Raw genomic sequence first — 25,431 nt, 5'->3', positions numbered from 1 at the left:
CTGTAACTGTGAATATTTATTAATCCTTGATATTTATCTCTTTCCATACTGGGGTAATTTAATGTGGACTATTTCAGTTGGTGCATCTGTGTGGCTGCATTAGGAAGAATTATGGTGCATTTGTATATGGTCAGTTAACTCATGATTGTTATCGCCACCTTTCTGGATGCAAGCTTTTAAGGTCCCATGGTGACAGTCAGCACCATTTGATGTTTCCAGTGTAATGGATCAAACACTTCACTAATATATTTACTCATTTTAAATCCACTGAATGAAAACAGGGTTAGGTTTGCAGTGGCCTCCTTGGTTAGATGCAAACACCTTGAGGAACAGGACTTGTTTTGGGTGCTCTGGCCAATATGCATCTCTCAATTGCTTTTTCTAAGTCAGATTATTTGCCCAAGATCACATTAATGCTTTTTGCGATTCTTGTACACAACTGGTTTGTTATGGGTCTGCACAGCCCAGCCTGTATGGATGTGCATCAAAAAGGTCCAACTTCCTTCTCTGCCAGAGAGACCCAAATCCACAGGCATTTTGATTTGAGTCAGTTTACGTCTTTTCCAAAACAACCATCTAAGGGAACGGCATGCTGAATAATTCCACACAAGTACCTCAGAGGTGTTTTGCTTCAGAAGGTTTCTCATCACATTCATGACATCTTTACAGAGATCACAAGAGAGACTTTTCTGAAATGAATCAAACTAGAATTAGTCAAGAAAAAATTCCACCTAATCACGAACAGAAAAACAAGCAAAATCAGCAACAGATTAAACACTGAATAGAACTGCCTTTGTGTTAATCAGAACCAGACTAATGAGTTAAAGGGGATTATTTGAACACATTTGAAACAATTTATCATTGATTACAAAATTGTTGAGAAAATCTGATTCAAAGTGAAAATACTATTCACATTTAGGTGGTGGTAGAACCTGGTACAGTTGGGAGATTTAAAACACTCTTAAATCTCCTTGGTTAGATGCAAACACCTTGAGGAACAGGACTTGTAGGCAAAATAGGTTATGGGTGTGAGGTGGAGAACGATTAGATTGTTGTGGAATAGGTTTCAATTGTCAGCACAATGCGGTGGGCTAAAGAGCCTGTACAGAAATGTTCTATATTAAATGTGAAGAAATTTAAACCCACTGTGCCTTCTGTCCACTTCATGCTCCATTTCTGAGCTGCCTGAAACTGAATCCAAATCCTACGTTAGATTAAACCCTGCTGAGTTTTGGACCTTGCCCAGCTTTCATTGCTGGTACATCACCTTTCACCCCAAGAACACTGCACTTGGCACTCTCTCGGATAACCAAGAGTTTGCAAACAATGAACACGAAGGATAAGGAAACACAAAAATGTAGGAATCACAACAGTTCCATTGTCAGGTATATGGGAACATTCAGACAAGAAATTACAATATTTATTTTAGAAAAATCATAATCTGTCTGTGATGCAAAGAACCATTCAATGCTATTGTCAAATATGTAGACATTTTAATCCCAGTGAAGCTACAGCAAAAAACTCAGCAACTTACAATCCAAGGCCTCTAATTGCATCAGTGCTGATCTTTATCTAAACTGGATATTAACTGAAGCCAAAGTTCACTAAAACCAGTCACACATTACTCAACAAGATACTCAAACCACAGGTAGAACTTCAGATTAATAGAGAAACTGCAGATAGTTTTCTCACCAACTTACCACAGGTGGTTGCCTCCAAACATTTTGCTGACAGTGTTTTACTGCTCCACAGTCTGAAGCAGTCTTTACATTTTGACACCAAAATAGGGGGCCTTCAGCACATCGTTCCTGTCCTGAAAAAGGCTTGGCCACAGCTGCCAACAGAGAGGAAAAAAAAATTAGAATTCATTTTATAAGCATTACTGAACCAACGTAGGCCAAGGCTAAGATTCTCAATTACTGCCCTGTCCCAGAAGTGCAGCAGGTAATTGGAGCACCAAGACGTGTCCCAGTACTAAGTGATTACACGCAATTCCTGCAATATGGCTGGTTGGAAAACAAAAAAGTTCCCTGTGACACATTGGCAAAACACAACCAAACTCCTGAGATAAGGAATACAATTCACACTCACAGAATATATGCCAATCTTAATTTAATTTTCAAGTTACATTTCTTGGCACTAGAACAGCGATGTGGATTTGTTCTTCAGAGAATTGTGGCATGGACCATTTTCTGGGAATGCATTCCCTCCATAGCCTGTAAATGCATGTTAAATATGTCTCTATTCCCAGATAATGCCTGGCCTATGAAGCCACAAGAGCATTTTATGGTTCAGATCTCCTGCATTTCCCTAGGGCGACATTGGTTGACGTAGTGGTTAGCGCAACACCTTTATAGCTCCATCAATTAGGACGAGACCCAAGTTTGAATCCCACTCTGTCTGTAAGGAGTTTGGTTTTCCCAGTGCCTGTGTGGTTTTTTTCCAAGGACTCCGGTTTCCTCCCACTCTTCAAAAACGTAAATAGATGAGATTTAAAGTGGGCAGCATTTTAGGGCCGAATTGTTTACAGTACTCTAAAGCTAATTTAAATAATTTAACTTGCATTTTTGTTGATATTCAGTTCCATTATTAAACTGCTCTTCATACTTTTTCTAAAGAATTCCAGTATGTTTATTAAATATGATTTCTCTTTCCTGAAGCCATATTTTCCCAATTTGGCTTGAATTTTTCCAATTTTCCTATAAAGTCTAACATCCCCAATATCTTGCAGTTATAGGGATTGGTAGATGTTATAAAGTGAAGTTGCCTGTTGTTTAAGATTGCATGGACCGCTAGAAGGTGCCAACTTTAAACTTTTGTATTTTTTACCTATTTATTTTCCGTGACTTTTTTCTGCCAGTTACTTGAATTCCAGAAAACATGGATTTTACTGCAATAACTTCCAACATTTCTGTATGAAAGGCATTAAGCCTTTCCTTTTTTAATTAAGAACTTGCATTGGCTACTTTCCAAACCAAATGAACCTTCTGAGTCTGCTAGAAAATTAAAACCAATGGATCCGCTCCCAGGATGAAGTTCATCAGGTCAGCTCAGCCCACAGCTCCCATTTCTTCACTATCATTTTCCTTCTGAGTATCAGAGCCAGCACTACTAGGCTGAGGAACGCTTCTTCCCACGGGCAATGAGAATGCTAAATGACCAAAAGGAACTGCTCACCCCAATCATCCGAGACTCTTTTTTAAAAACAAATTCAGACATACAACACGGTAACAGGTCATTTTGGCCCACGAGCCCAAGGCACCTAATTACACCCAGTTAATCTACAACGCCCCCCCCAATACATTTCAAATGGTGGGTAGAAACCAGAGGCCTTGGGGAAGCCCACACAGACATGGGGAGAACGTACAAACTCCTTATGGACAGCGTGGGATTTGGACCCCCGATTGCTGGCGCTGTAACGGCATTGCGCTAACTACTATGCCAACCATGCCGCCCCAATTAAACAATATTTATTTATTTGTTTAGATAAAATACCTGTCCTACATACGTCCAGTATTGTTGTCTGTATGAGTGTTATGTCTGGTTGTGTGTCATTTTGCATTGAAGACCAGAGAATGCTGTTTTGTCGGGTTGTACTTGACCATTTGATACTTTTCTTGAGTTCTTCCCTCCATTCAATTCTCAATTGATAGCCATTTCTGAGACATGGTTACTTTGTGATTTAAATAACTTTGAAGAGAGAATTATACAGGACTAAGCATAAAATTAAGGAGACATGTTTCAAACATCAACTGCCAGAAGGACTCAGTAAGTCAAGGAGCACCTGTCTTAGCGAGCAGTAGTTTTGTGGGATTCATTAGTGAGGGGAACAAACAGACTTTTCTGTGGTAAAAAGCCACAAACTAGAAGGGCCGAGTAATGTTCTATGGTTCCAAACTCCAGAATGGTCTGTTGCCTCCCTGGAAACAGACATTCCATAGTGGGAGTGAGAATAACCAAAGGTTCTAGTGCATATTGGCCCAATATGGAGAAAAACTGGACCTGGAGGCCTTAATCTCAGGATGACACCAATCATGTTTCAATGAGGACAGAAAGAGGATAGGACAGTCGAACACAAGACTAAAAAGGACCTTGACTCACTAGGGTTGCTTCTCGGATTGATGGGACCTGTATCATTCAGCAGTGGACAGTTCAGGGCTAACATGTAGCCAATGTAAAAGGTAAAACTGACAAGAACAGGGAACTACGAATGGCAAAAAAGATACTGCAGGTTTGAAAGAAAACTGTACTTGGGCATCTGAATTGAGGGAGATTGTGCAAGAGAGAATTCAATAAATTAGGAGGGCAGAAAATGTAAGAGATGTGAGCAAGGGGCAAAGATGTAATATGTACAGAGCTGGGTGATGAGGGCAAGGTTCGAAATTAATGCTTCTCATATATAGGAGAAAGGTGTGGAAGATAGAAAATTCAGGGAGGGGCATGCGAACAATTTTGAGCACATCAGCATCATATGTACTGGGGATTTGCATAGTGTGGTTGATATCCAACACATTGCCAGAGACTTTCTGACAGCCATTGTGTTATCTACAAAATGCGTTACGTTTCCTTACCCTGGCTTCTCCAACAATACCTCTCAAATTCACACGCATTACTGCCAAGGGCAAGAGAGTCAGGTGCACAGGAACACCACCAGCCTGATGCCCCCTTCCAATTCACATATCAGACCGACTTTGAAATACAATATCGAATCTTCTCACAGCCAAGTGCAGATCCTAGAACCTCCACCACTCTGTACTCTGTGGTGACAGGAGGACTGCAGAACTCAAGGCAGCTTACCAGCACCTTCAGAGGCAAATGAAGGTGAGCAATGTGGTGAACTTGCTGATGATCCTCTAACCAAATAAATGAAGAAAGATGATCAACTTGCAGTGCATCAGGACTGAGAGACTGCATGACCTGCTCTGGGCTAGGGATTGATCAAGCAGAAAACAAAGGTTCAAGAAACCTCTGACATCAAGTGCAATCAAGTTCAGTATAACCAACTTGGAAACACCACGTATGTTCATTTCATGGATCCATACCAGGGAAGGCCTACATAACCAGAGATCCTGGGTAGAAAACTAGCAGAAATTTAAAAATAGGCAAGTATATACTTCTGGGTAACAATTGCTTAAATGAAAGCTACTAAACATGGAGTGAAAGGTAGAGCGGGGGACTACAGATTGACCAGAGAATGAAATGTTTAAAAGAGCAATGGAAAGGTGTATTTCATGACACAGCAAGGCCATAATTCAAGGCATATTTTAACAAAACTGACAGAAAATGCACATAAAGTAAAAACCTGTATTGTCACAGCTCGAGTTCTCAGTAACCTCTGTGCCTATTATCATAAATCATAGGCCAAACACTTAGATGGCACTCAAAAGTTTTGATTAAAACTTTTTTCTTGACTTCTTGGTCGCAATGACAATGCAAAAACAAGGTGGCAGCATCTAACTGCAATTTATCATGATTTAACAGTGCATACTCAAGTTTATGACTCCCTGCCCCCCTTCCCCCCCCCATGGAGTCATGGCACAGACCCAACGTGTCCATGCCAAACAATATGCTCTCTTGCTTCTATCCCACTAGCCTACATTAAGACCTCCAATCCCCTCCCACCCATGGAGTTATCTAAGATAATGTACCTGGCCTCCACCACTGATTGCCATCTTGCTCCATGTCCCCAATGCCCTGAGTGAAGGACTGTCCCTTCAAATCCCATCTCCCAAACCTTATAGGAAGACGTCTTCGAATCCCCTTCTTCAGAAGGCAACTCTCATAATGATCTTACTAATCTCAATCTGATCCCTTCATGCAAGGCACCAAGGAAAACTGGTTGATTTTTCCCTTCTCTCTCACAATAACTCAACTTTCCAATGACTTCATCAACCTGCTCTACACCCTTTCCAATTTTAGAATAAAATTCTAATATCTTGTACAACCCAAGTCCAAATGCAAACGAGATGAAGGAGATGATTGTGGAATTCACAATCATCCTGGATTGTGGACCCAGGAATGACTGCAGTGGAGAGCACCCTTGGAGTTCACTTAAATTGTGACCTATCATGCACACACACATCCATCTCCTCACTTGTCAGGAAATCATAACAGAAACTACACTTCTTGAGAAGAATGAAGTGGGCAAGGCCTCTAGCAACCATCATGTCAACCTTCTTTAGTAGAAGCTCTATCAAGAGCTTCCTGGCCGACTGCATCACAGTGTGGTATGAATGCTGCAGAGAAATACATCGGAGGTTAATCCATAGCACCACGAGAGTGGCAGAGAGGATCCCCACCCCCAACCATCATGATCTACCAGGATCGTTACCTGAAGAGGGTGCACAAAATCACTGAGGACCCCTTCCACCCCGCACACAGCATCTTTCAGCTGCTCTCATCAGGGAAGAGATAAGGAAGGATCAGAGGCAGCACCACAAGGCTGAGGAACAGGCAGTGAGAATGCTGAATGACCAAAAGGAACTGCTCACACTAACCCTCCAAGACTCTTATATGTACCAAACAATATTTGTTTATATATACAAATGCTTGTCCTGCGTATGTATTGTAGGTCTGTATGTGTGTTAAGTCTGGTTGTGTGTCTATATGAATTGCACTGAGAACCAGAGAATGCTGTTTTGTCAGGTTGTAGTTGTACAATCAGATGACAATAAGCTTGACTTCAGCTTGCAGGCTACTTGAACTTCAACAAGAATGAAGTTTGACAAGGTTCCCTATGGCATGCTCATTCAGAAAGTCATGATGGACCAGTGAGTCTCACATCAGTGGTAGCCAAACTATTGCACAGAATTCTTAGGGATAAAATTTTCAAGTATTTAGAGAACCAAAGTCTTCTCAGTGAGAGTCAACATGGCTTTGAGGAGGAAGGTTTTTATTTTTAAAACAGAAAGTAGTGGGTGCCTGTAATGCATTTCCAGGGATGAGGGTGAAGGCTGGAACAATAGGGTCATTTAAAATACTCTTAGGCAAAGAAATAGAAGTTTATGGGTGTGAGGTAGGGGAGGTTTAGATTGTTGAATTGATTTGTATAGATCAACACATCATAGGCTGAAGGGCTTGTATTGTGTTGGAATGTTCTACGCTCTCAGCTCATCCATATTCCTCACCAGGCTCTTGCACTGAAGTCAACAAAGTTTACATGAGTTACCTTGTCCACCGTCCTATCCTGCTTCAACACCCTTTCTTTGTCTTGCTCCCCACCCTCTGCCTCACTCATTTAAAGCCTCCTGGATGAAACTAACAAATCTCGCTGACAAAACATTGGCCCTTCTGGTTCTCTCTCTCGTAAAGGTCATGTCAGCCCGAGTCGACGTTAAAAGATCTGCACCCCTCCCTCCTGCACCAACTGCTCAGCCAAGTTCACTACTCCTTTCATTGAAACTGGCAGTAATCAACGGATGACCACCTTGGTGGTCCTATTTTTAACCTACGTCCTCACTCCTCGTGTTTGTTTTGCTGTACCCGGCACATTTCCATCCTGTGTTATTGATATCAATGTGCCCCATCATTTCTGGCTGCTTGCCCTTCCTTTAAAGAATGCTATTACAACTATAGTTTATCAAATATGAAAAGTGCAATACAAATCTTCTTCTTTGGTTTGGCTTCGCGGACGAAGATTTATAGAGGGGTAATGTCCACGTCAGCTGCAGGCTCGTTTGTGGCTGACAAGTCCGATGCGGGACAGGCAGACACAGTTGCAGCAGTTGCAAGGGAAAATTGGTTGGTTGGGGTTGGGTGTTGGGTTTTCCTCCTTTGTCTTTTGTTAGTGAGGTGGGCTCTGCGGTCTTCTTCAAAGAAGGTTGCTGCCCGCCGAACTGTGAGGCGCCAAGATGCACGGTTTGAGGCGATATCAGCCCACTGGCGGTGGTCAATGTGGCAGGCACCAAGAGATTTCTTTAGGCAGTCCTTGTACCTCTTCTTTGGTGCACCTCTGTCACGGTGGCCAGTGGAGAGCTCGCCATATAACACGATCTTGGGAAGGCGATGGTCCTCCATTCTGGAGACGTGACCTACCCAGCGCAGTTGGATCTTCAGCAGCGTGGATTCGATGCTGTCGGCCTCTGCCATCTCGAGTACTTCGATGTTAGGGATGAAGTCGCTCCAATGAATGTTGAGGATGGAGTGGAGACAACGCTGGTGGAAGCGTTCTAGGAGCCGTAGGTGATACCGGTAGAGGACCCATAATTCAGAGCCGAACAGGAGTGTGGGTATGACAACGGCTCTGTATACGCTAATCTTTGTGAGGTTTTTCAGTTGGTTGTTTTTCCAGACTCTTTTGTGTAGTCTTCCAAAGGCACTATTTGCCTTGGCGAGTCTGTTGTCTATCCTTGCATCCGATTAAATGGTGCAGCCAAGATAGGTACACTGGTTGACCGTTTTGAGTTTTGTGTGCCCGATGGAGATGTGGGGGGGCTGGTAGTCATAGTGGGGAGCTGGGTGATGGAGGACCTCAGTTTTATTCAGGTTGATTTCCAGGCCAAACATTTTGGCAGTTTCCACAAAACAGGACGTCAAGCGCTGAAGAGCTGGCTCTGAATGGGCAACTAAAGCGGCATCGTCTGCAAAGAGTAGTTCACGGACAAGTTGCTCTTGTGTCTTGGTGTGAGCATGCAGGCGCTTCAGATTGAAGAGACTGCCATCCGTCCGGTACCAGATGTAAACAGCGTCTTCATTGTTGAGGTCTTTCATATTAAATGGCAAAATGACTGAAAAGCTTACTTATACTCGTTGCTAATATAATGGCTCAAACCATGTAATGTTTTACTTGTACATGCTGACTTACCACAATGAACAATTCGGTGATTGTGAAATTGAAAACTACAAGAGTCAACACCTTGGAATGCAGCCACATGCTTGGTGACTGCATAAGTCACATGTTTCAACAGAACAACACATCATGGGACAAAATGCCTCACTAAGATTGGCACTTGCAAGAGTTTTGCAAATCCTCTCCAGCCTCTTTGAACTGCCTAAAAATAGACAAGTCAGTAGACCCATCTAGAACTGCTTTTTAAAATAAATCATTAGTCCTCCAATCATGCCATCTGCAATTTCAAAAGGTATTTAGCTCAACTGTGTAAATGAATTTTTGATGCCTCCAATTTGAGAGAGAATTCATGTGAAGAAGTGTAATTCAGAGTGTAAAATAGATGGACTTCCATAGCCTTGGAACAATGGTGATAGAAAGGCTAAAGGAGAGAAGCCAGTTATTAGGAATTGAGAGAAAAGGTCCCAAGAATTGCTTATTTTTTAAAAAAAAAATCACTCATGAGACATGAATGTCAGGAGCAGAGATAGTATGTATTGGTGTGAAACACAAGTCTGCAGAAGCTATGATTGTAGAAAAAGCACGCAGAACTGGTCTATCTTTCCTTTTCCCTTTGTCTCCTTTGCCAGCCCAAATCAATTCTCACCTTTTCATATATAATTCTCATCATATCTAATTAGCACTTTTTGGCTGTGTTCTGGTCTCCTTCCTCCCCACCCCTCCCCCATTCTTCAGTCTTTATTCAAGTGCCTTCCTGTTTCTTGCTTATACCTTGAAGAAGTGCTTAAACCCGAAACATCCGTAGTACTGTTTTTTCTTTCGGGGTTTTTTCCAGTTTTCTTTTTTCAGAATTTTTTTTGGTTGGAGATGCCAAGCATGATTCATGGTTTTAGGGAGCCAGAGGTTGAGGTAGGGGTTGGAGGCAAAGGGAGTTCATCATTTTTTGGAAGTTATTTGGAAGATGGATGTAAGTAGTGTTAAATTTTGTAAGTTTTAACATAAATGGACTTAATAATTAGATTGAGAAAAAGGGGATTTGTTTTGATACATTGCCAAATTTATTCTGAAATTTCGACACCTTTATGCATTTAGCTGAAGCTCAAGAAAAAGTCTGATAGGAAGGGATTTTAAATGTTGTCTTGATCCAGTGTTGGATAAGTCTGTAAAATCAGTTGTAAGAACTAAGGCAGCAAAGAGGATTCTGAGCTTAATGAAAGATTTGAATTTGATATTTGGCGAAGGTTAAACCCAAACGAAAATGATTATTCTTTTTATTTGTATAGACATGATTCTTATTCGAGAATAGATTTTTTTTAATGTCAGCACAATTGCAAGGAAGAATTATGTATACTGAATATAAAGCTAAGATTTTATCTGACCATTCACCATTTTTGATGACATGTTTGTTTCCTGAAAAAGAAAAATTGATTTAAAGGTGGAGAAAAATTTCTCCATTGTTGAAGAGGCTAGATTTTTGTGATTTTATCAGGAAAGTGATCCAAGATTTTTTAGAAATAAATTCTAGATAGTATATTTATTATTTGGGATGCTTTGAAGGTATATTTATGGGGTCAGGTAATAAGTTACACAGCTAAAATTAAGAAAGATTATATTAAAGAGGTTAATCAATTAGAAAAGGAGATGGAAAGTTTGTTAAAAGATATACAAAAGAAAGCTTATGAAGAGAAAATATCAAATTTATTAACAAAAAAGCTTCATTATAATACGATTCAGACTTATAGAAAATAAAAATTAATTGAGAGAACTAAACAAAAATATTATAGATTGGGAGAAAGGGCCCATAAAGTCCTTGCTTGGCAGTTTAAAACAGAACAAACATCTCAAACAATTAATGTTATTAAAAAGAATATAAAATTACTTATATGAAATAAATGATTTATTTAAATTATTTTATTTTATAGAACTATCAATCTAATTATGATGAGGCTAAAGCTGACATTTTTTTAATCTCAAGTAAGCTTATCTAGTTTGAATTGTCAAGATCAAAAATAAAGATGCTCCATTTAGGATAAGAGAAGTTACTAAGGTATTGAGTTCATTGCAGAATGGTAAATCACCAGGCAAGGATGGTTTTCCGCCTGAGTTTCATAAGAAATTTAAGGATCTTTTGATGCCTCCTTTTATGGAGGTGTTAAAGCAAGCAGCGGAATCCCACTTTTTCAGGTGCAATTATTATAGTTATACCAAAGAAGAACAGAGATCTGTTAAAACCCAAGTCTTACAGGCCAATTTTCTTTATTAAATACAGATTATAAAATTATTGCTAAAATTTTAGCCAATAGAATAGCTAAATATTTACCAAATTTAATTCATATGGATTAAACAGGTTTGTTAAAAAGAGACAATCTGCTAATAAGGTTGCTGGATTGATCAGTTTAATTCTTCTAGCTCAGAAAAGGGGTGTTTTAGTTGTGGAGGTAACTTTAGATGCAGAGATAGCTTCTGATAGGTTAGAATGGAATTTTTTGTTTAAAGTATTATAAAAGTTTGCTTTTGAAATTATATTTATAAATTGGGTTAAAACTTTATATAAAAACGTCTGCAAAAGTGGTGATTAATGGACAAATTTTTAATGCTTTTCAAGTAACTAGATCGAGTAGGCAATGATGCCAATTATCACCAGCTTTGTTTATTTTGGCAACTGAACCTTTAGCAGAACAAAATTTTAAGATTAAAGGTTCAAAGATTAATCAAGAAGAATATAAAAAATTTGTTGGCTGATGATGTTTTGGTTTACTTGACAGACCCCATATATAATTGACACAAGGAATTAATAAGATTGGAAGAATATGGTGAAGTAGCTGGATATAAGATTAATTGAGAAAAAAGTGAAATTATGCCTTTAGTTAAGTGAGAGTATACACAATGTAGGAAAATTACTCGATTTAGATGGTCTGATGCTAGAATTAAGTATCTAGGTATTAAGATTGATAATGATTTAAATAATTTATAATGTATGGGTTATATTATATATGTTTTTAAAAGAGATAGATCGTGGGGGTTCACTGGCTCAGCTGACATTGTTAGCACCTCGCGACAGACCTGCAACTCTGAATCTCACTTTGGTCTCATCGACCACAACAGCAGGCAGAGAACTGGAGTGGAACAAAATCACCATTGATCTTCAAGGACCATCTGTCGAGGTTCAAATGGCTCTTAATTCTTTGTCACAAAAATGCCTCCTTCCACTCCTAATGCAAATCATGTTCAATAATGGACTTTTAAGGAAGAAAATCAGTTTATGATAAAATGTCAGATATATTCGGAGTTTTGAAATTTACTCAATATATTCACCTAAAGAAGATCAAAAATTTATGCAAGATATCTTTTTGAAGATAGCAGACACGCAAGGGAATCTACTGATAGGAGGGGATTTCAACCTTAATTTGGATTCAAACATGGATAAAACTGGAAAAAAAATTAACAGAAAGAACAAAGTAACCAAATTTATAATTAAATTGATGCAAGAAATGCAACTTTTGGATATATGAAGGAAACAACACCCAAAGGAAAAGGAATATTCATATTATTCGAGCTGACATAAAACATACTCAAGAATAGACCTATTCCTGTTATCAGCTCGCATGCAAGAGAGAGTTAGGAAAACGGAATATAAAGCTAGACTATTATCGGACCACTCACCCGTTATTGACAATAGAGTTAGAGGACATCCTACCAAGAATGTATAGATGGAGATTAAACTCCATGCTACTTAAAAGGCAGGATATTAGAGAATTCATTGAACGACAAATTAAAATGTACTTTGAAATAAATACGGAATCAGTGAAAGATAAGTTTATACTATGGGACGCAATGAAAGCGTTCATCAGAGGGCAAATAGTTAAGTTATGTAACCAAGATGAAGAAGGACTACAATCAGGAAACAGAACAGTTATAAAGGGAAATAGCAAATATAGAAAAAGAATTAGCAATGAAGGAAGACACAACTAAAAGAAGAGAATTGGCAGATAAAAAAATAAAATATGAAACACTACAAACATATAAGGTGGAGAAGAACATAATGAAGACAAAACAGAAATATTATGAACTAGGAGAAAAAAACGAACAAAATTCTAGCATGGCAGCTTAAGACAGAACAAACTAAGAGAATGGTATTGGCATGAAGGAAAAAAGACAAGCAAATCACATATAATCCAACGGAGATTAATGAAAACTTCAGAGAATTCTACGAACAACTATATCGAACTGAAAACGAAGGGAAAGAAGACAAAATAGATGAATTTTTAACTAAAATTGAACTACCGAAATTACAAACAGAGGAACAAAATAAATTAACAAAACAATTTGAAATAGAAGAAATACAGGAGATAATAAAAAAAAACTATCGAACAATAAAACACCAGGAGAGGATGGATTCCCAATAGAATTCTATAAAACATTTAAAGACTTATTAATTCCTCCCCTTCTGGAAGTAATCAACCAGATTGATAAAACACAAAGCTTACCAGATTCATGCAAAACAGCAATAATTACAGTAATACCAAAGAAAGGGAAAGATCCACTCGCACCAGCGTGATATAGACCAATATCTTTACTTAACACAGATTATAAGATAATAGCTAAACTATTAGCAAACAGATTAGCCGACTATGTACCAAAAATAGTAAATCTAGACCAAACTGGATTTATTAAAAAAAGACGAACAACAGACAATATATGTAAATTTATTAACTTAATTCATGCAGTAGAAGGAAATAAAGATCCAACAGTAGCAGTTGGTTTAGATGCAGAGAAGGCCTTTGACAGAGTAGAATGGAATTATTTATTCAAAGTACTACAAAAATTCAGCTTACCAGAGAAATATATTAATTGGATTAAAGCATTATATAAGGGGCAATTGGCGAAAGTGACAGTAAATGGACATATATCAAAACAATTTAACTTAAGCAGATCAACAAGGCAGGGATGTCCACTATCTCCCTCACTGTTCGCATTAGCTATAGAACCACTAGCAGAACTGATGAGAACAGAAAATAAAATAAAAGGGATAAAAATAAAAGACAAGGAATATAAAATCAGTCTATTTGCAGATGACGTTATAATATACTTAGCAGAACCAAAAATATTAATAAAAGAATTACATAGGAAATTGAAGGAATATGGAGAAGTGTCGGGGTACAAGATTAATGCAAATAAAAGTGAAGCAATGCCAATGAATAATGCGGATTTCTCAAAATTTAAGAAAGAATCACCATTCAGATGGCAAATGCAAGCAATGCGATACCTAGGTATACAAATAAATAAAAATTTTGGCCATCTATATAAACTCAATTATTATCCACTGATGAAAAAATTACAAGACTTAGAGCATTGGAAAGACTTACCACTAACACTGATAGGAAGGATAAACTGTATTAAAATGAACATTTTCCCAAGGATACAATACCTATTTCAGACATTACCAATATGCTTAACAGAGAAATTCTTCAAGGAGTTAAAGAAAATAATCAGGAAATTTTTATGGAAAAGGGGAAACCGAGGATAGCACTAGATAAATTACCAGAATGGTATAAACCGGTCCGGGCGAAGGGTAGACGGCGGCGGCCCCGATCCGGGCAGGAGCAAGGGGGAGACGGCGGCCCCGTCCTCGGTCGAGTGAGGCAGGTGGAGGCCCCGATACGGGCAGAGAGTTGGAGGCGGCGGCCCCAGTCCGGGCACAGGGAGAGCAGCAGCGGCCTCGGCCCCGGTCCGGGCGAAGGGTAGGCGGCGGCGGCGGCCCCGATCCGGGCGAAGGGTAGGCGGCGGCGGCGGCCCCGATCCGGGCAGGAGCAAAGGGGAGACGGCGGCCTCGGTCGAGTGAGGAAGGCGGAGGCCCCGGTCCGGGCAGAGAGTTGGAGGCGGCGGCCCCAGTCCGGGCACAGGGAGAGCAGCAGCGGACCCGGCCCCGGTCCGGGCGAAGGGTAGGCGGCGGCGGTGGCCCCGATCCGGGCAGGAGCAAGGGGGAGACGGCGGCCCCGGCCTCGGTCGAGTGAGGCAGGCGGAGGCCCCGGTCCGGGCAGGGAGTGGGAGGCGGCGGCCCCAGTCCGGGCACAGGGAGAGCAGCAGCGACCCCGGTCCGGGCGAAGGGTAGACGGCAGCGGCCCCGATCCGGGCAGGAGCAAGGGGGAGACGGTGGCCCCCGGCCTCGGTCGAGTGAGGCAGGCGGAGGCCCCGATCCGGGAAGAGAGTTGGAGGCTGCAGCCCCAGTCCGGGCACAGGGAGAGCAGCAGCGGCCCCGGCCCCGGCGAAGGGTAGACGGCGGCGGCCCCGATACGGGCAGGAGCAAGGGGGAGACGGCAGCCTCGGCCTCGGTCGAGTGAGGCAGGTGGAGGCCCCGATACGGGCAGAGAGTTGGAGGCGGCGGCGGCCCCAGTCCGGGCACAGGAAGAGCAGCAGCAGCCCCGGCCCCGGTCCGGGCGAAGGGTAGGCGGCGGCGGCCCCGATCCGGGCAGAAGCAAGGGGGAGACGGCGGCCTCGGCCTCGGTCGAGTGGGGCAGGCGGAGGCCCCGATCCGGGCAGAGAGTGGGAGGCGGCGGCCCCAGTCCAGGAACAGGGTGAGCTGCAGCGGCCTCGGCCCCGGTCCGGTCAGTAAGGACCGACCTAGGAGGGGAGGCAGGCCCCTCCAGCCCGGGTAAGAAACCTGCATAGGAGAAGGCCACTCCGATATAAAACCTACGACCCAAGGACCTCGCTGCCACGTCCCAGCTTGCTTGGCCACGGCACACGAACCATGGGTGTAAAGGGTGGGGCCAGTACTGCGAGCACTGCACTCCACCTAAAAGCTCCTTTGCGCAGGCCCGAGGACAGGTCCACGTCCTCCCCCTCCACGCCCTCCCCCTCCACGCCCTCCCCCTCCACGCCCTCCCCCTCCACGCCCTCCCCCTCCACGCCCTCCCCCTCCACGCCCTCCCCCTCCACGCCCTCCCCCTCCACGCCCTCCCCCCTCCACGCCCTCCCCCTCCACGCCCTCCCCCTCCACGCCCTCCCCCTCCACGCCCTCCCCCTCCACGCCCTCCCCCTCCACGCCCTCCCCCCTCCACGCCCTCCCCCTCCACGCCCTCCCCCTCCACGCCCTCCCCCTCCACGCCCTCCCCCTCCACGCCCTCCCCCTCCACGCCCTCCCCCTCCACGCCCTCCCCCTCCACGCCCTCCCCCTCCACGCCCTCCCCCTCCACGCCCTCCCCCTCCACGCCCTCCCCCTCCACGCCCTCCCCCTCCACGCCCTCCCCCTCCACGCCCTCCCCCTCCACGCCCTCCCCCTCCACGCCCTCCCCCTCCACGCCCTCCCCCTCCACGCCCTCCCCCTCCACGCCCTCCCCCTCCACGCCCTCCCCCTCCACGCCCTCCCCCTCCACGCCCTCCCCCTCCACGCCCTCCCCCTCCACGCCCTCCCCCTCCACGCCCTCCCCCTCCACGCCCTCCCCCTCCACGCCCTCCCCCTCCACGCCCTCCCCCTCCACGCCCTCCCCCTCCACGCCCTCCCCCTCCACGCCCTCCCCCTCCACGCCCTCCCCCTCCACGCCCTCCCCCTCCACGCCCTCCCCCTCCACGCCCTCCCCCTCCACGCCCTCCCCCTCCACGCCCTCCCCCTCCACGCCCTCCCCCTCCACGCCCTCCCCCTCCACGCCCTCCCCCTCCACGCCCTCCCCCTCCACGCCCTCCCCCTCCACGCCCTCCCCCTCCACGCCCTCCCCCTCCACGCCCTCCCCCTCCACGCCCTCCCCCTCCACGCCCTCCCCCTCCACGCCCTCCCCCTCCACGCCCTCCCCCTCCACGCCCTCCCCCTCCACGCCCTCCCCCTCCACGCCCTCCCCCTCCACGCCCTCCCCCTCCACGCCCTCCCCCTCCACGCCCTCCCCCTCCACGCCCTCCCCCTCCACGCCCTCCCCCTCCACGCCCTCCCCCTCCACGCCCTCCCCCTCCACGCCCTCCCCCTCCACGCCCTCCCCCTCCACGCCCTCCCCCTCCACGCCCTCCCCCTCCACGCCCTCCCCCTCCACGCCCTCCCCCTCCACGCCCTCCCCCTCCACGCCCTCCCCCTCCACGCCCTCCCCCTCCACGCCCTCCCCCTCCACGCCCTCCCCCTCCACGCCCTCCCCCTCCACGCCCTCCCCCTCCACGCCCTCCCCCTCCACGCCCTCCCCCTCCACGCCCTCCCCCTCCACGCCCTCCCCCTCCACGCCCTCCCCCTCCACGCCCTCCCCCTCCACGCCCTCCCCCTCCACGCCCTCCCCCTCCACGCCCTCCCCCTCCACGTCCTCCCCCTCAAAAGATGCTCACAAACTCAAGCTAGCATGCTGGAACATCAGAACCATGCTAGACAAGGCTGACAGCCACCGACCTGAACGTCGGTCTGCCCTCATTGCACATGAACTCCTCAGACTTGACATCGACATAGCCGCTCTCAGTGAAGTCCGCCTTGCAGATGTAGGCAGCCTCCAAGAACGTGGCACGGGCTACACACTCTACTGGTCTGGCAAGCCTTCGGATGAACGACGCCTATCTGGTGTAGGCTTCATGGTCAAGAGCTTCATTGCCTCCAAACTCTAAAAAATTCCGACAGGCCTCTCGGACCGAATCATGTCCATGCGACTCCCCCTTCAAAACAAGCATCACATCACCCTCATCAGTGTCTATGCTCCAACCCTCCAGGCGGAACCAGCAGAAAAGGACAAGTTCTACACCGACCTGCGCAACCTCTTTCAACGCAACCCTACAGCCGACAAGGTTGTCATCCTGGGCGACTTCAACGCTCGTGTCGGCAAAGACTCAGAAACCTGGCCAGAAATCCTGGGCAAGCATGGCATCGGCAAGTGCAACGACAATGGGCACCTCCTGTTGGAGCTCTGCGCAGAACAGCGGCTTGTCATTACAAACACCCTTTTTCAGCAGAGGGACAGCCTTAAGACCACCTGGATGCATCCCCGATCCAAACACTGGCACCTCCTGGACTACATCCTGGTGCGAGAAAGTGACAAACGAGATGTGCTCCACACCAGGGTCATGCCTAGCGCGGAATGCCACACTGACCACCGGCTGGTTCGCTGCAAGCTCAACCTTCACTTCAAGCCAAAGCCCAGGAACAATAAAGCCCCCAGAAAGAGGTTCAATGTTGGAAACCTGCAGTCAGACGAAGCGAGAGGAAACTTCCAGGCAAACCTCAAAGCAAAGCTCGAGGATGCAATCCGCCTCACGGACACGTCCCCTGAAACCCTCTGGGATCAACTGAAGACTAACATACTGCAATCAACTGAAGAGGTACTGGGCTTCACCTCCAGGAAAAACAAGGACTGGTTCGACGAAAACAGCCAGGAAATCCAGGAGCTGCTGGCAAAGAAGCGAGCTGCCCACCAGGCTCACCTTACAAAGCCGTCCTGTCCAGAGAAGAAACAAGCCTTCCGTCGCGCATGCAGCCATCTTCAGCGCAAACTCCGGGAGATCCAAAATGAGTGGTGGACTAGCCTCGCCAAACGAACCCAGCTCAGCGCGGACATTGGCAACTTCAGGGGTTTCTACAAGGCTCTAAAGGCTGTGTACGGCCCCTCACCCCAAGTCCAAAGCCCGCTGCGCAGCTCAGACGGCAAAGTCCTCCTCAGCGACAAGATCTCCATCCTCGGTCAGAACACTTCCAATCTCTTTTCAGTGCCAACCGCTCAGTCCAACATTCCGCCCTGCTCCATCTCCCTCAACAGCCCCTAAGGCTAGAGCTGGATGAGGTTCTCACCCTGGATGAGACATATAAGGCAATCGAACAACTGAAAAGTGGCAAAGCAGCAGGTATGGATGGAATCCCCCCAGAGGTCTGGAAGGCTGGCGGCAAAACTCTGCATGCCTAACTGCATGAGTTTTTCAAGCTTTGTTGGGACCAAGGAAAATTGCCTCAGGATCTTCGTGATGCCACCATCATCACCCTGTACAAAAACAAAGGCGAGAAATCAGACTGCTCAAACTACAGGGGAATCACGTTGCTCTCCACTGCAGGCAAAATCTTCGCTAGGATTCTACTAAACAGAATAATACCTAGTGTCGCCGAGAATATTCTCCCAGAATCACAGTGCGGCTTTCGCGCAGAGGAACTACTGACATGGTCTTTGCCCTCAGACAGCTCCAAGAAAAGTGCAGAGAACAAAACAAAGGACTCTACATCACCTTTGTTGACCTCACCAAAGCCTTTGACACCGTGAGCAGGAAAGGGCTTTGGCAAATACTAGAGCGCATCGGATGTCCCCCAAAGTTCCTCAACATGATTATCCAACTGCACGAAAACCAACAAGGTCGGGTAGGATACAGCAATGAGCTCTCTGAACCCTTCTCCATTAACAATGGCGTGAAGCAAGGCTGTGTTCTCGCACCAACCCTCTTTTCAATCTTCTTCAGCATGATGCTGAACCAAGCCATGAAAGACCTCAACAACGAAGACGCTGTTTACATCCGGTACCGCACGGATGGCAGTCTCTTCAATCTGAGGCGCCTGCAAGCTCACACCAAGACACAAGAGCAACTTGTCCGTGAACTACTCTTTGCAGACGATGCCGCTTTAGTTGCCCATTCAGAGCCAGCTCTTCAGCGCTTGACGTCCTGCTTTGCGGAAACTGCCAAAATGTTTGGCCTAGAAGTCAGCCTGAAGAAAACTGAGGTCCTCCATCAGCCAGCTCCCCACCATGACTACCAGCCCCCCCACATCTCCATCGGGCACACAAAACTCAAAACGGTCAACCAGTTTACCTATCTCGGCTGCACCATTTCATCAGATGCAAGGATCGACAATGAGATAGACAACAGACTCGCCAAGGCAAATAGCGCCTTTGGAAGACTACACAAAGAGTCTGGAAAAACAACCAACTGAAAAACCTCACAAAGATAAGCGTATACAGAGCCGTTGTCATACCCATACTCCTGTTCGGCTCCGAATCATGGGTCCTCTACCGGCACCACCTACGGCTCCTAGAACGCTTCCACCAGCGTTGTCTCCGCTCCATCCTCAACATCCATTGGAGCGCTTTCATCCCTAACGTCGAAGTACTCGAGATGGCAGAGGTCGACAGCATCGAGCCCACGCTGCTGAAGATCCAGCTACGCTGGATGGGTCACGTCTCCAGAATGGAGGACCATCGCCTTCCCAAGATCGTGTTATATGGCGAGCTCTCCACTGGCCACCGTGACAGAGGTGCACCAAAGAAAAGGTACAAGGTCTGCCTAAAGAAATCTCTTGGTGCCTGCCACATTGACCACCGCAAGTGGGCTGATAACGCCTCAAACCGTGCATCTTGGCGCCTCACAGTTTGGCGGGCAGCAACCTCCTTTGAAGAAGACCGCAGAGCCCACCTCACTGACAAAAGGCAAAGGAGGAAAAACCCAACACCCAACCCCAACCAACCAATTTTCCCCTGCAACCGTGTCTGCCTGTCCCGCATCGGACTTGTCAGCCACAAACGAGCCTGCAGCTGACGTGGACTTTTTACCCCCTCCATAAATCTTCGTCCGCGAAGCCAAGCCAAAGAAAATAAACAAGGAGGCTTACAATTACCAAACTTTAAAAATTATTATAGAGCCGCACAATTAAGATACCTATCAGATGTTTATCAAACAAGGGAAAAGCCAGATTGGACTAGATTAGAATTAGATAAAATAGGGGAGAAGATACCTGAACATATATAAATGGGATGAAAAATTGGTACAACGTAGGAATTCTCCAGTATTGCATCATCTGCTCAACATTTGGAAGAAGATTCATGTAGAAAGGAATAAAACAAATTACCAACTACCAAAACTAATACTGACGCAAAATGAGCTAATCCCTTTTACAATAGATAACCTTTCCTTTAGAGAATGGGAGAAAAAAGGGATCAAAAGAACATAAAATTGTTTTTCGGGAAATAAATTATTATCCTTTGAACAAATGAAGGATAAATATAATATAATTCATGATACAATGTTGGCATACTACCAACTGAAATCCTACTTGAACGACAAATTGGGAAACAGTCTGAGGTTACCAGAAGGAAGTGATTACAAACACAATGATAATCAAAAAATTTGTAACAAACATGTATATTAAATTACAAGAAAAGGAGAATGAGGAAACAAATGGTAAAAGTAAACAAAAATGGGAACAAGATTTAAATATAAAGATAAAAAAGGAAACATGGGAGAAGTTATGTTCTGGAACGATGAGAAATACAATAAACAGGAGGTTACGTATGATACAATATAACTGGACACACAGGCTATACATTATACCTCAAAAGTTAAATAAATAGTACCCAATAGTATCAGACAGACGTTTTCGCTGTAAAAAGGAAATGGGAACAATTCATGTAATTTGGACATGTGAGAAAGTTAAAAAATTTTGGGAAGATCTAAACCAGATATTAAATAAAATCACAAAAAGCAATATACCAAAAAACCCAGAGATCTTCCTCCTAAGTAATATAAAAAACAAAGAATTTGGACTCAATTTGGATGGAGCACAAAAAAAGATTTGTTATGATAGCCCTAGCTGGAGCAAAAAAATGTATTATGTCAACCTGGAAATTAGAAGATAACTTGAGAATACAACAATGGTATATAGCAGACGATACTAAGATAGGTGGAATAGTGGGCTGAAATATAGGTTTTCAAGGATTGCAGAGGGATTTGGGCTGCTTAGAAAAGTGGGCTGAAAAATGGCAGATGGAATTTAATGCTGATAAGTGTGAGGTGCTTCATTTTGGTAAGAAGAATCAGAATAGGACATACGTGGTAAATGGGAGAGCATTGAGGAATACAGAAGAGCAGAAAGATTTAGGAGTGAAGGTACATCGTTCCCTGAAGGTAGAAACTCACGTGAATAGGGTGGTGAAGAAAGCTTTTAGTATGCTGGCCTTTATCAATCATTGCATGGAATATAGGAGTTGGGAGGTGATGGTGAGATTGTATAAGACGTTGGTGCGGCCTAATTTGGAGTTCTGTGTGAAGTTCTGGTCGCCTAATTATAGGAAGGATATAAACAGAGTGGAGAGAGTGCAGAGAAGGTTTACCAGAATGTTACCTGGGTTTAAGCATCTAGAGTATAGGGAGAGATTGGACAGATTAGGTCTTTATTCTTTGGAGTGTAGAAGGTTGAGAGGGGATTTGATAGAAGTATTTAAGATTATGAAAGGGATAGAGTGGATGTGGATAGACTATTTCCGTTAAGAGGAGGAAAGATTAAAACAAGAGGACATGAGTTAAGAATTAAGGGGCAGAGGTTTAGAGGTAACATGAGGGGGAACTTCTTTACTCAGAGAGTGGTAGCCATGTGGAATGATCTTCCGGGAGAAATAGTGGCGGCGGAGTCAATTGTATTATTTAAGAAAAGGTTGGACAGGTATATGGATGAGAAGAAGATGGAGGGTTATGGGCATTGTGCAGGGAGGTGGGACTAGAAAGGGGTGTTTGGTTCGGTGCAGACTAGAAGGGCCTAATGGCCTGTTTCCGTGCTGTAATTGTTATGTTAGAAATGAATAAATGTATTCCATTACAAAAAAATAACATAATTTAAGAAATAATATTACAATATTTGAACAAATATGGGAGCCATACATGAAAAACAATAGAGAAAACCTACTGTGGACATCTACCACCTAAAATGACAGGAGAAGATAATGAAAAGAACTGACTCAGTGGAATTTCTTGTTTATTTTTATTGAGTGACAACATTGTTTGATGGGTTTATTGTATCTTATATTCTGAACTTTAAATAAATGGGAGGGGAGGTGAGGGAGGGAGGGAGGGGAGGTGAGGGAGGGAGGGAGGGAGGGGAGGTGAGGGAGGGAGGGAGGGGAGGTGAGGGAGGGAGGGAGGGGAGGTGAGGGAGGGAGGGAGGGGAGGTGAGGGAGGGAGGGAGGGAGGGGAGGTGAGGGAGGGAGGGAGGGAGGGGAGGTGAGGGAGGGAGGGAGGGAGGGGAGGTGAGGGAGGGGAGGTGAGGGAGGGAGGGAGGGGAGGTGAGGGAAGGAGGGAGGGGAGGAGGGAGGGGAGGAGGGAAGTGGGGAAGAAAATGACACTGTATATATTTAAGAAGGTTAATGTATGTATCTTGATCAATATGGTTTATAGTGTGAAAAATTTAAAAAAATTAAAAAAAGGAAGAAAATCAGTTTTAAAAATCTCTCACAGACATTTAAATTAATTCACTGAAATACAGCTTGGGTGTGTCTCTAGAATTAATTATGATGCAAAATCTTTGCACAACCAGATCTCACTAATACTGCCACTCACTGGATATTTTTGGTGTGTGATTAATCTTTAGAATTTCTTTTCTTCAAAGGGCAGTGAAGCATAATCTTTGAATAATTTTTAAAGAAAGGCAGATGTTTGACAAACAAAGGTTACCTTACGCAGATAGAATTATGGAATGAGGTTAAAATCAGATCATTTATGAGCACATTAAACGACAGAGCAGGCATTGTAGCTCCCAATTCGCATGCTCACATGCACAGCTTTGCCTCTGGTGTTTGAGACAGATAACTTGTCCAATATTTTGTTTTCCCCCATATCATTGGAGGTGGATCAGACAACATATGACCCTAAGCATAGAGCATGTATCCAAGTTACAGATAACAAATAGAAGGTTTTGAGTACAAAGTATGCACAATATTGTGGCTGAAGGGCCTGTATTGTGCTGTTCTAGGTTGGGATTATACTGATTGCAATTCACAATATGACTTAAATATGCCATTTTTTGGGGGGTTTAGTCAGAGTAAATGCTGAATATTCCCTCTCGTGGTGAATGGGACAGAGGTCATTGAACAGAATAAGGAAGTGCCCATTTAAGACTGAAATAAGGAAGAATGTGGGTTAGATGCCTTGAAACTCCTTGTCTCAGAATTGTGGTATAGAATCTATTGGAATATTTATTTTTTATCAATGAGATCATTTAAAGGACCAGGACAGATGAAGAAAATGGATCTGAAGAAAAATGAATCAGCAAAGCAGACCAGAAGTGTTTCTTGGGGAAACATCCTCTGCATCCTTTCAAGACTCCTCAGGAACCCAAATGTTTTAATCAAGTTCCCAAGCACTTTGAAGCCTAGCCTTCCACATAAGGCAACTTTCCCATCCGGAGACAAATTTAGTAAATCATGTATGAAATGCTTCCAATACATTAACGTCCTTCCTCCAATAAGATTCTACACCAATTCTACTGATACAGTCCCACAGGTGCCGTAGCGGTTAGCACATCTTTACAGTGCAAGCAATCAGGTTTGAATCCCGTGGTGTGTGTAAGGAGTTTGCATGTTCTCCCCATGACTGCATAGGTTTTTTTGCAGGGTCTCTGGCTTCTTCCCACCTTCCAATTTAAAAAAAAGTACCAGGGTGTAGGTTAATGGGGTGCAATTTGGGCTGCACAGACTCTTAGGGCCAAAGTGGCCTGTAACAGTGCATTATGCCTAATTTAATTTTTAAAAAAATACTCTGTATAATTAATGCATAACCTCTGACTCATGTAAACACTCAATGATGGAGAAACAGGTCAAAGAGTGCACCTTGTAGAGCAAAAATAAAGATGCACAAGCAACATTTCAGGATTCTTGAGCCCTTCATCAAGCTGAAAGGCTGAAGCCCGAAACGTCAGTTCTGTATCTGTGTTTAATATAAAGTTCACTGTTTGACCTGCTGAGTTTCTCCAGCGTTGAGTTTTTGTGTTTTACTGCTGACTCGTGTTCAATTCCTCTGACAATAAACAACAAGATTGTTGGCTCCCAAATCCGCTGTACTGGCTATTTGCAGAATCCCGCCACCTTTTAGCCCTTGGCATTTCCTCACACGATGCCAATTTCTCGATGGACCCTACTAGGGTTTTCTTCACAATGGACTTTCCTCCTCATCAGAAGAATTAATTGTGGTCCAGAACCACGACCCAACCACATTGGAGCGTGATTAGTGTTTGGACGTTTTTGATGCACCTGGTACAAAGTTGAGCCCATCGGCCCAAGTGGGCCACCGGGACGTGGCCATTCCCGTCTGCCCGGGGGGGGGGGGGGGAACATAGGGGAGGTCGGTCGCGGGGTTAACCTCCAGAGGGGGCGGTCAGAGAAACCCGGCCGGAGCCTGGCACTGAACGGGGAGAGGATGCCACAATCTTCGGCCGCCCTCAGCGGGGACAGGGGTTCGAGGGTTGGGCGAGGCGGCGGATAGTGGGGGGTGAAGGGGCTCCCGAGCAGTGTACAGAGCCCGAGGGGGATGAGAACCGGCTCGCCACGGCCTCTCTGGCGCTCCTACCTGCACCGAAACACAGAGCAACGATGAGAGCCGCCGCCATCTCGCTGCCCGTCGACCTGTTTGTGCGCCTCACCACCCTGCGCCGCAGTGACACCTATCGCCGCGGAGGACTGCACCGAAGCAGTGGCTCCTCCTCCTGGCCCGCAAGAACCAGCGCCCAGTCATGGTGCAGCCCATCCCCCGCAGTGCCGCACAGCCCCACAACCCCTCCGCGGCAGCCCCTGGGCAGAGGCTCTGGATAAGTCCTCTCACCACAGGAGATGCTCCACATCTTCCACCTTCTTTTTGCAAATTTTATTTATCAATTGCATCAATGCAAAATGTAAATTCAATAATATAGTAACTTAATAAACCATACAATAAATTTTTAACTTTCTCCC

At 45.1% G+C, this 25,431-nt stretch overlaps 1 protein-coding gene across 1 annotated transcript in view; it reads right to left on the bottom strand.

Moving 5' to 3' along the window:
- Positions 1-25,158, bottom strand: part of psap (prosaposin) — an 86,407-nt gene extending 61,249 nt beyond the window's left edge. Inside the window, exons 1-3 of the mRNA XM_069885878.1 lie at positions 25,052-25,158; positions 1,701-1,834; positions 615-689 (exon numbers count right to left, since the gene is read on the bottom strand). Coding sequence (XP_069741979.1) covers positions 615-689; positions 1,701-1,834; positions 25,052-25,091 — 249 coding nt within the window. The 5' untranslated portion in view covers positions 25,092-25,158. The remainder of the gene's footprint in view (positions 1-614; positions 690-1,700; positions 1,835-25,051) is intronic.
- Between the last annotated feature and the right edge of the window lie 273 nt (positions 25,159-25,431).

The sequence above is a fragment of the Narcine bancroftii genome, chromosome 6 (assembly GCF_036971445.1).
Source record: "Narcine bancroftii isolate sNarBan1 chromosome 6, sNarBan1.hap1, whole genome shotgun sequence".
NCBI classification, from domain to species: domain Eukaryota; kingdom Metazoa; phylum Chordata; class Chondrichthyes; order Torpediniformes; family Narcinidae; genus Narcine; species Narcine bancroftii.
This window is presented reverse-complemented; position numbering and strand designations above follow the sequence as displayed.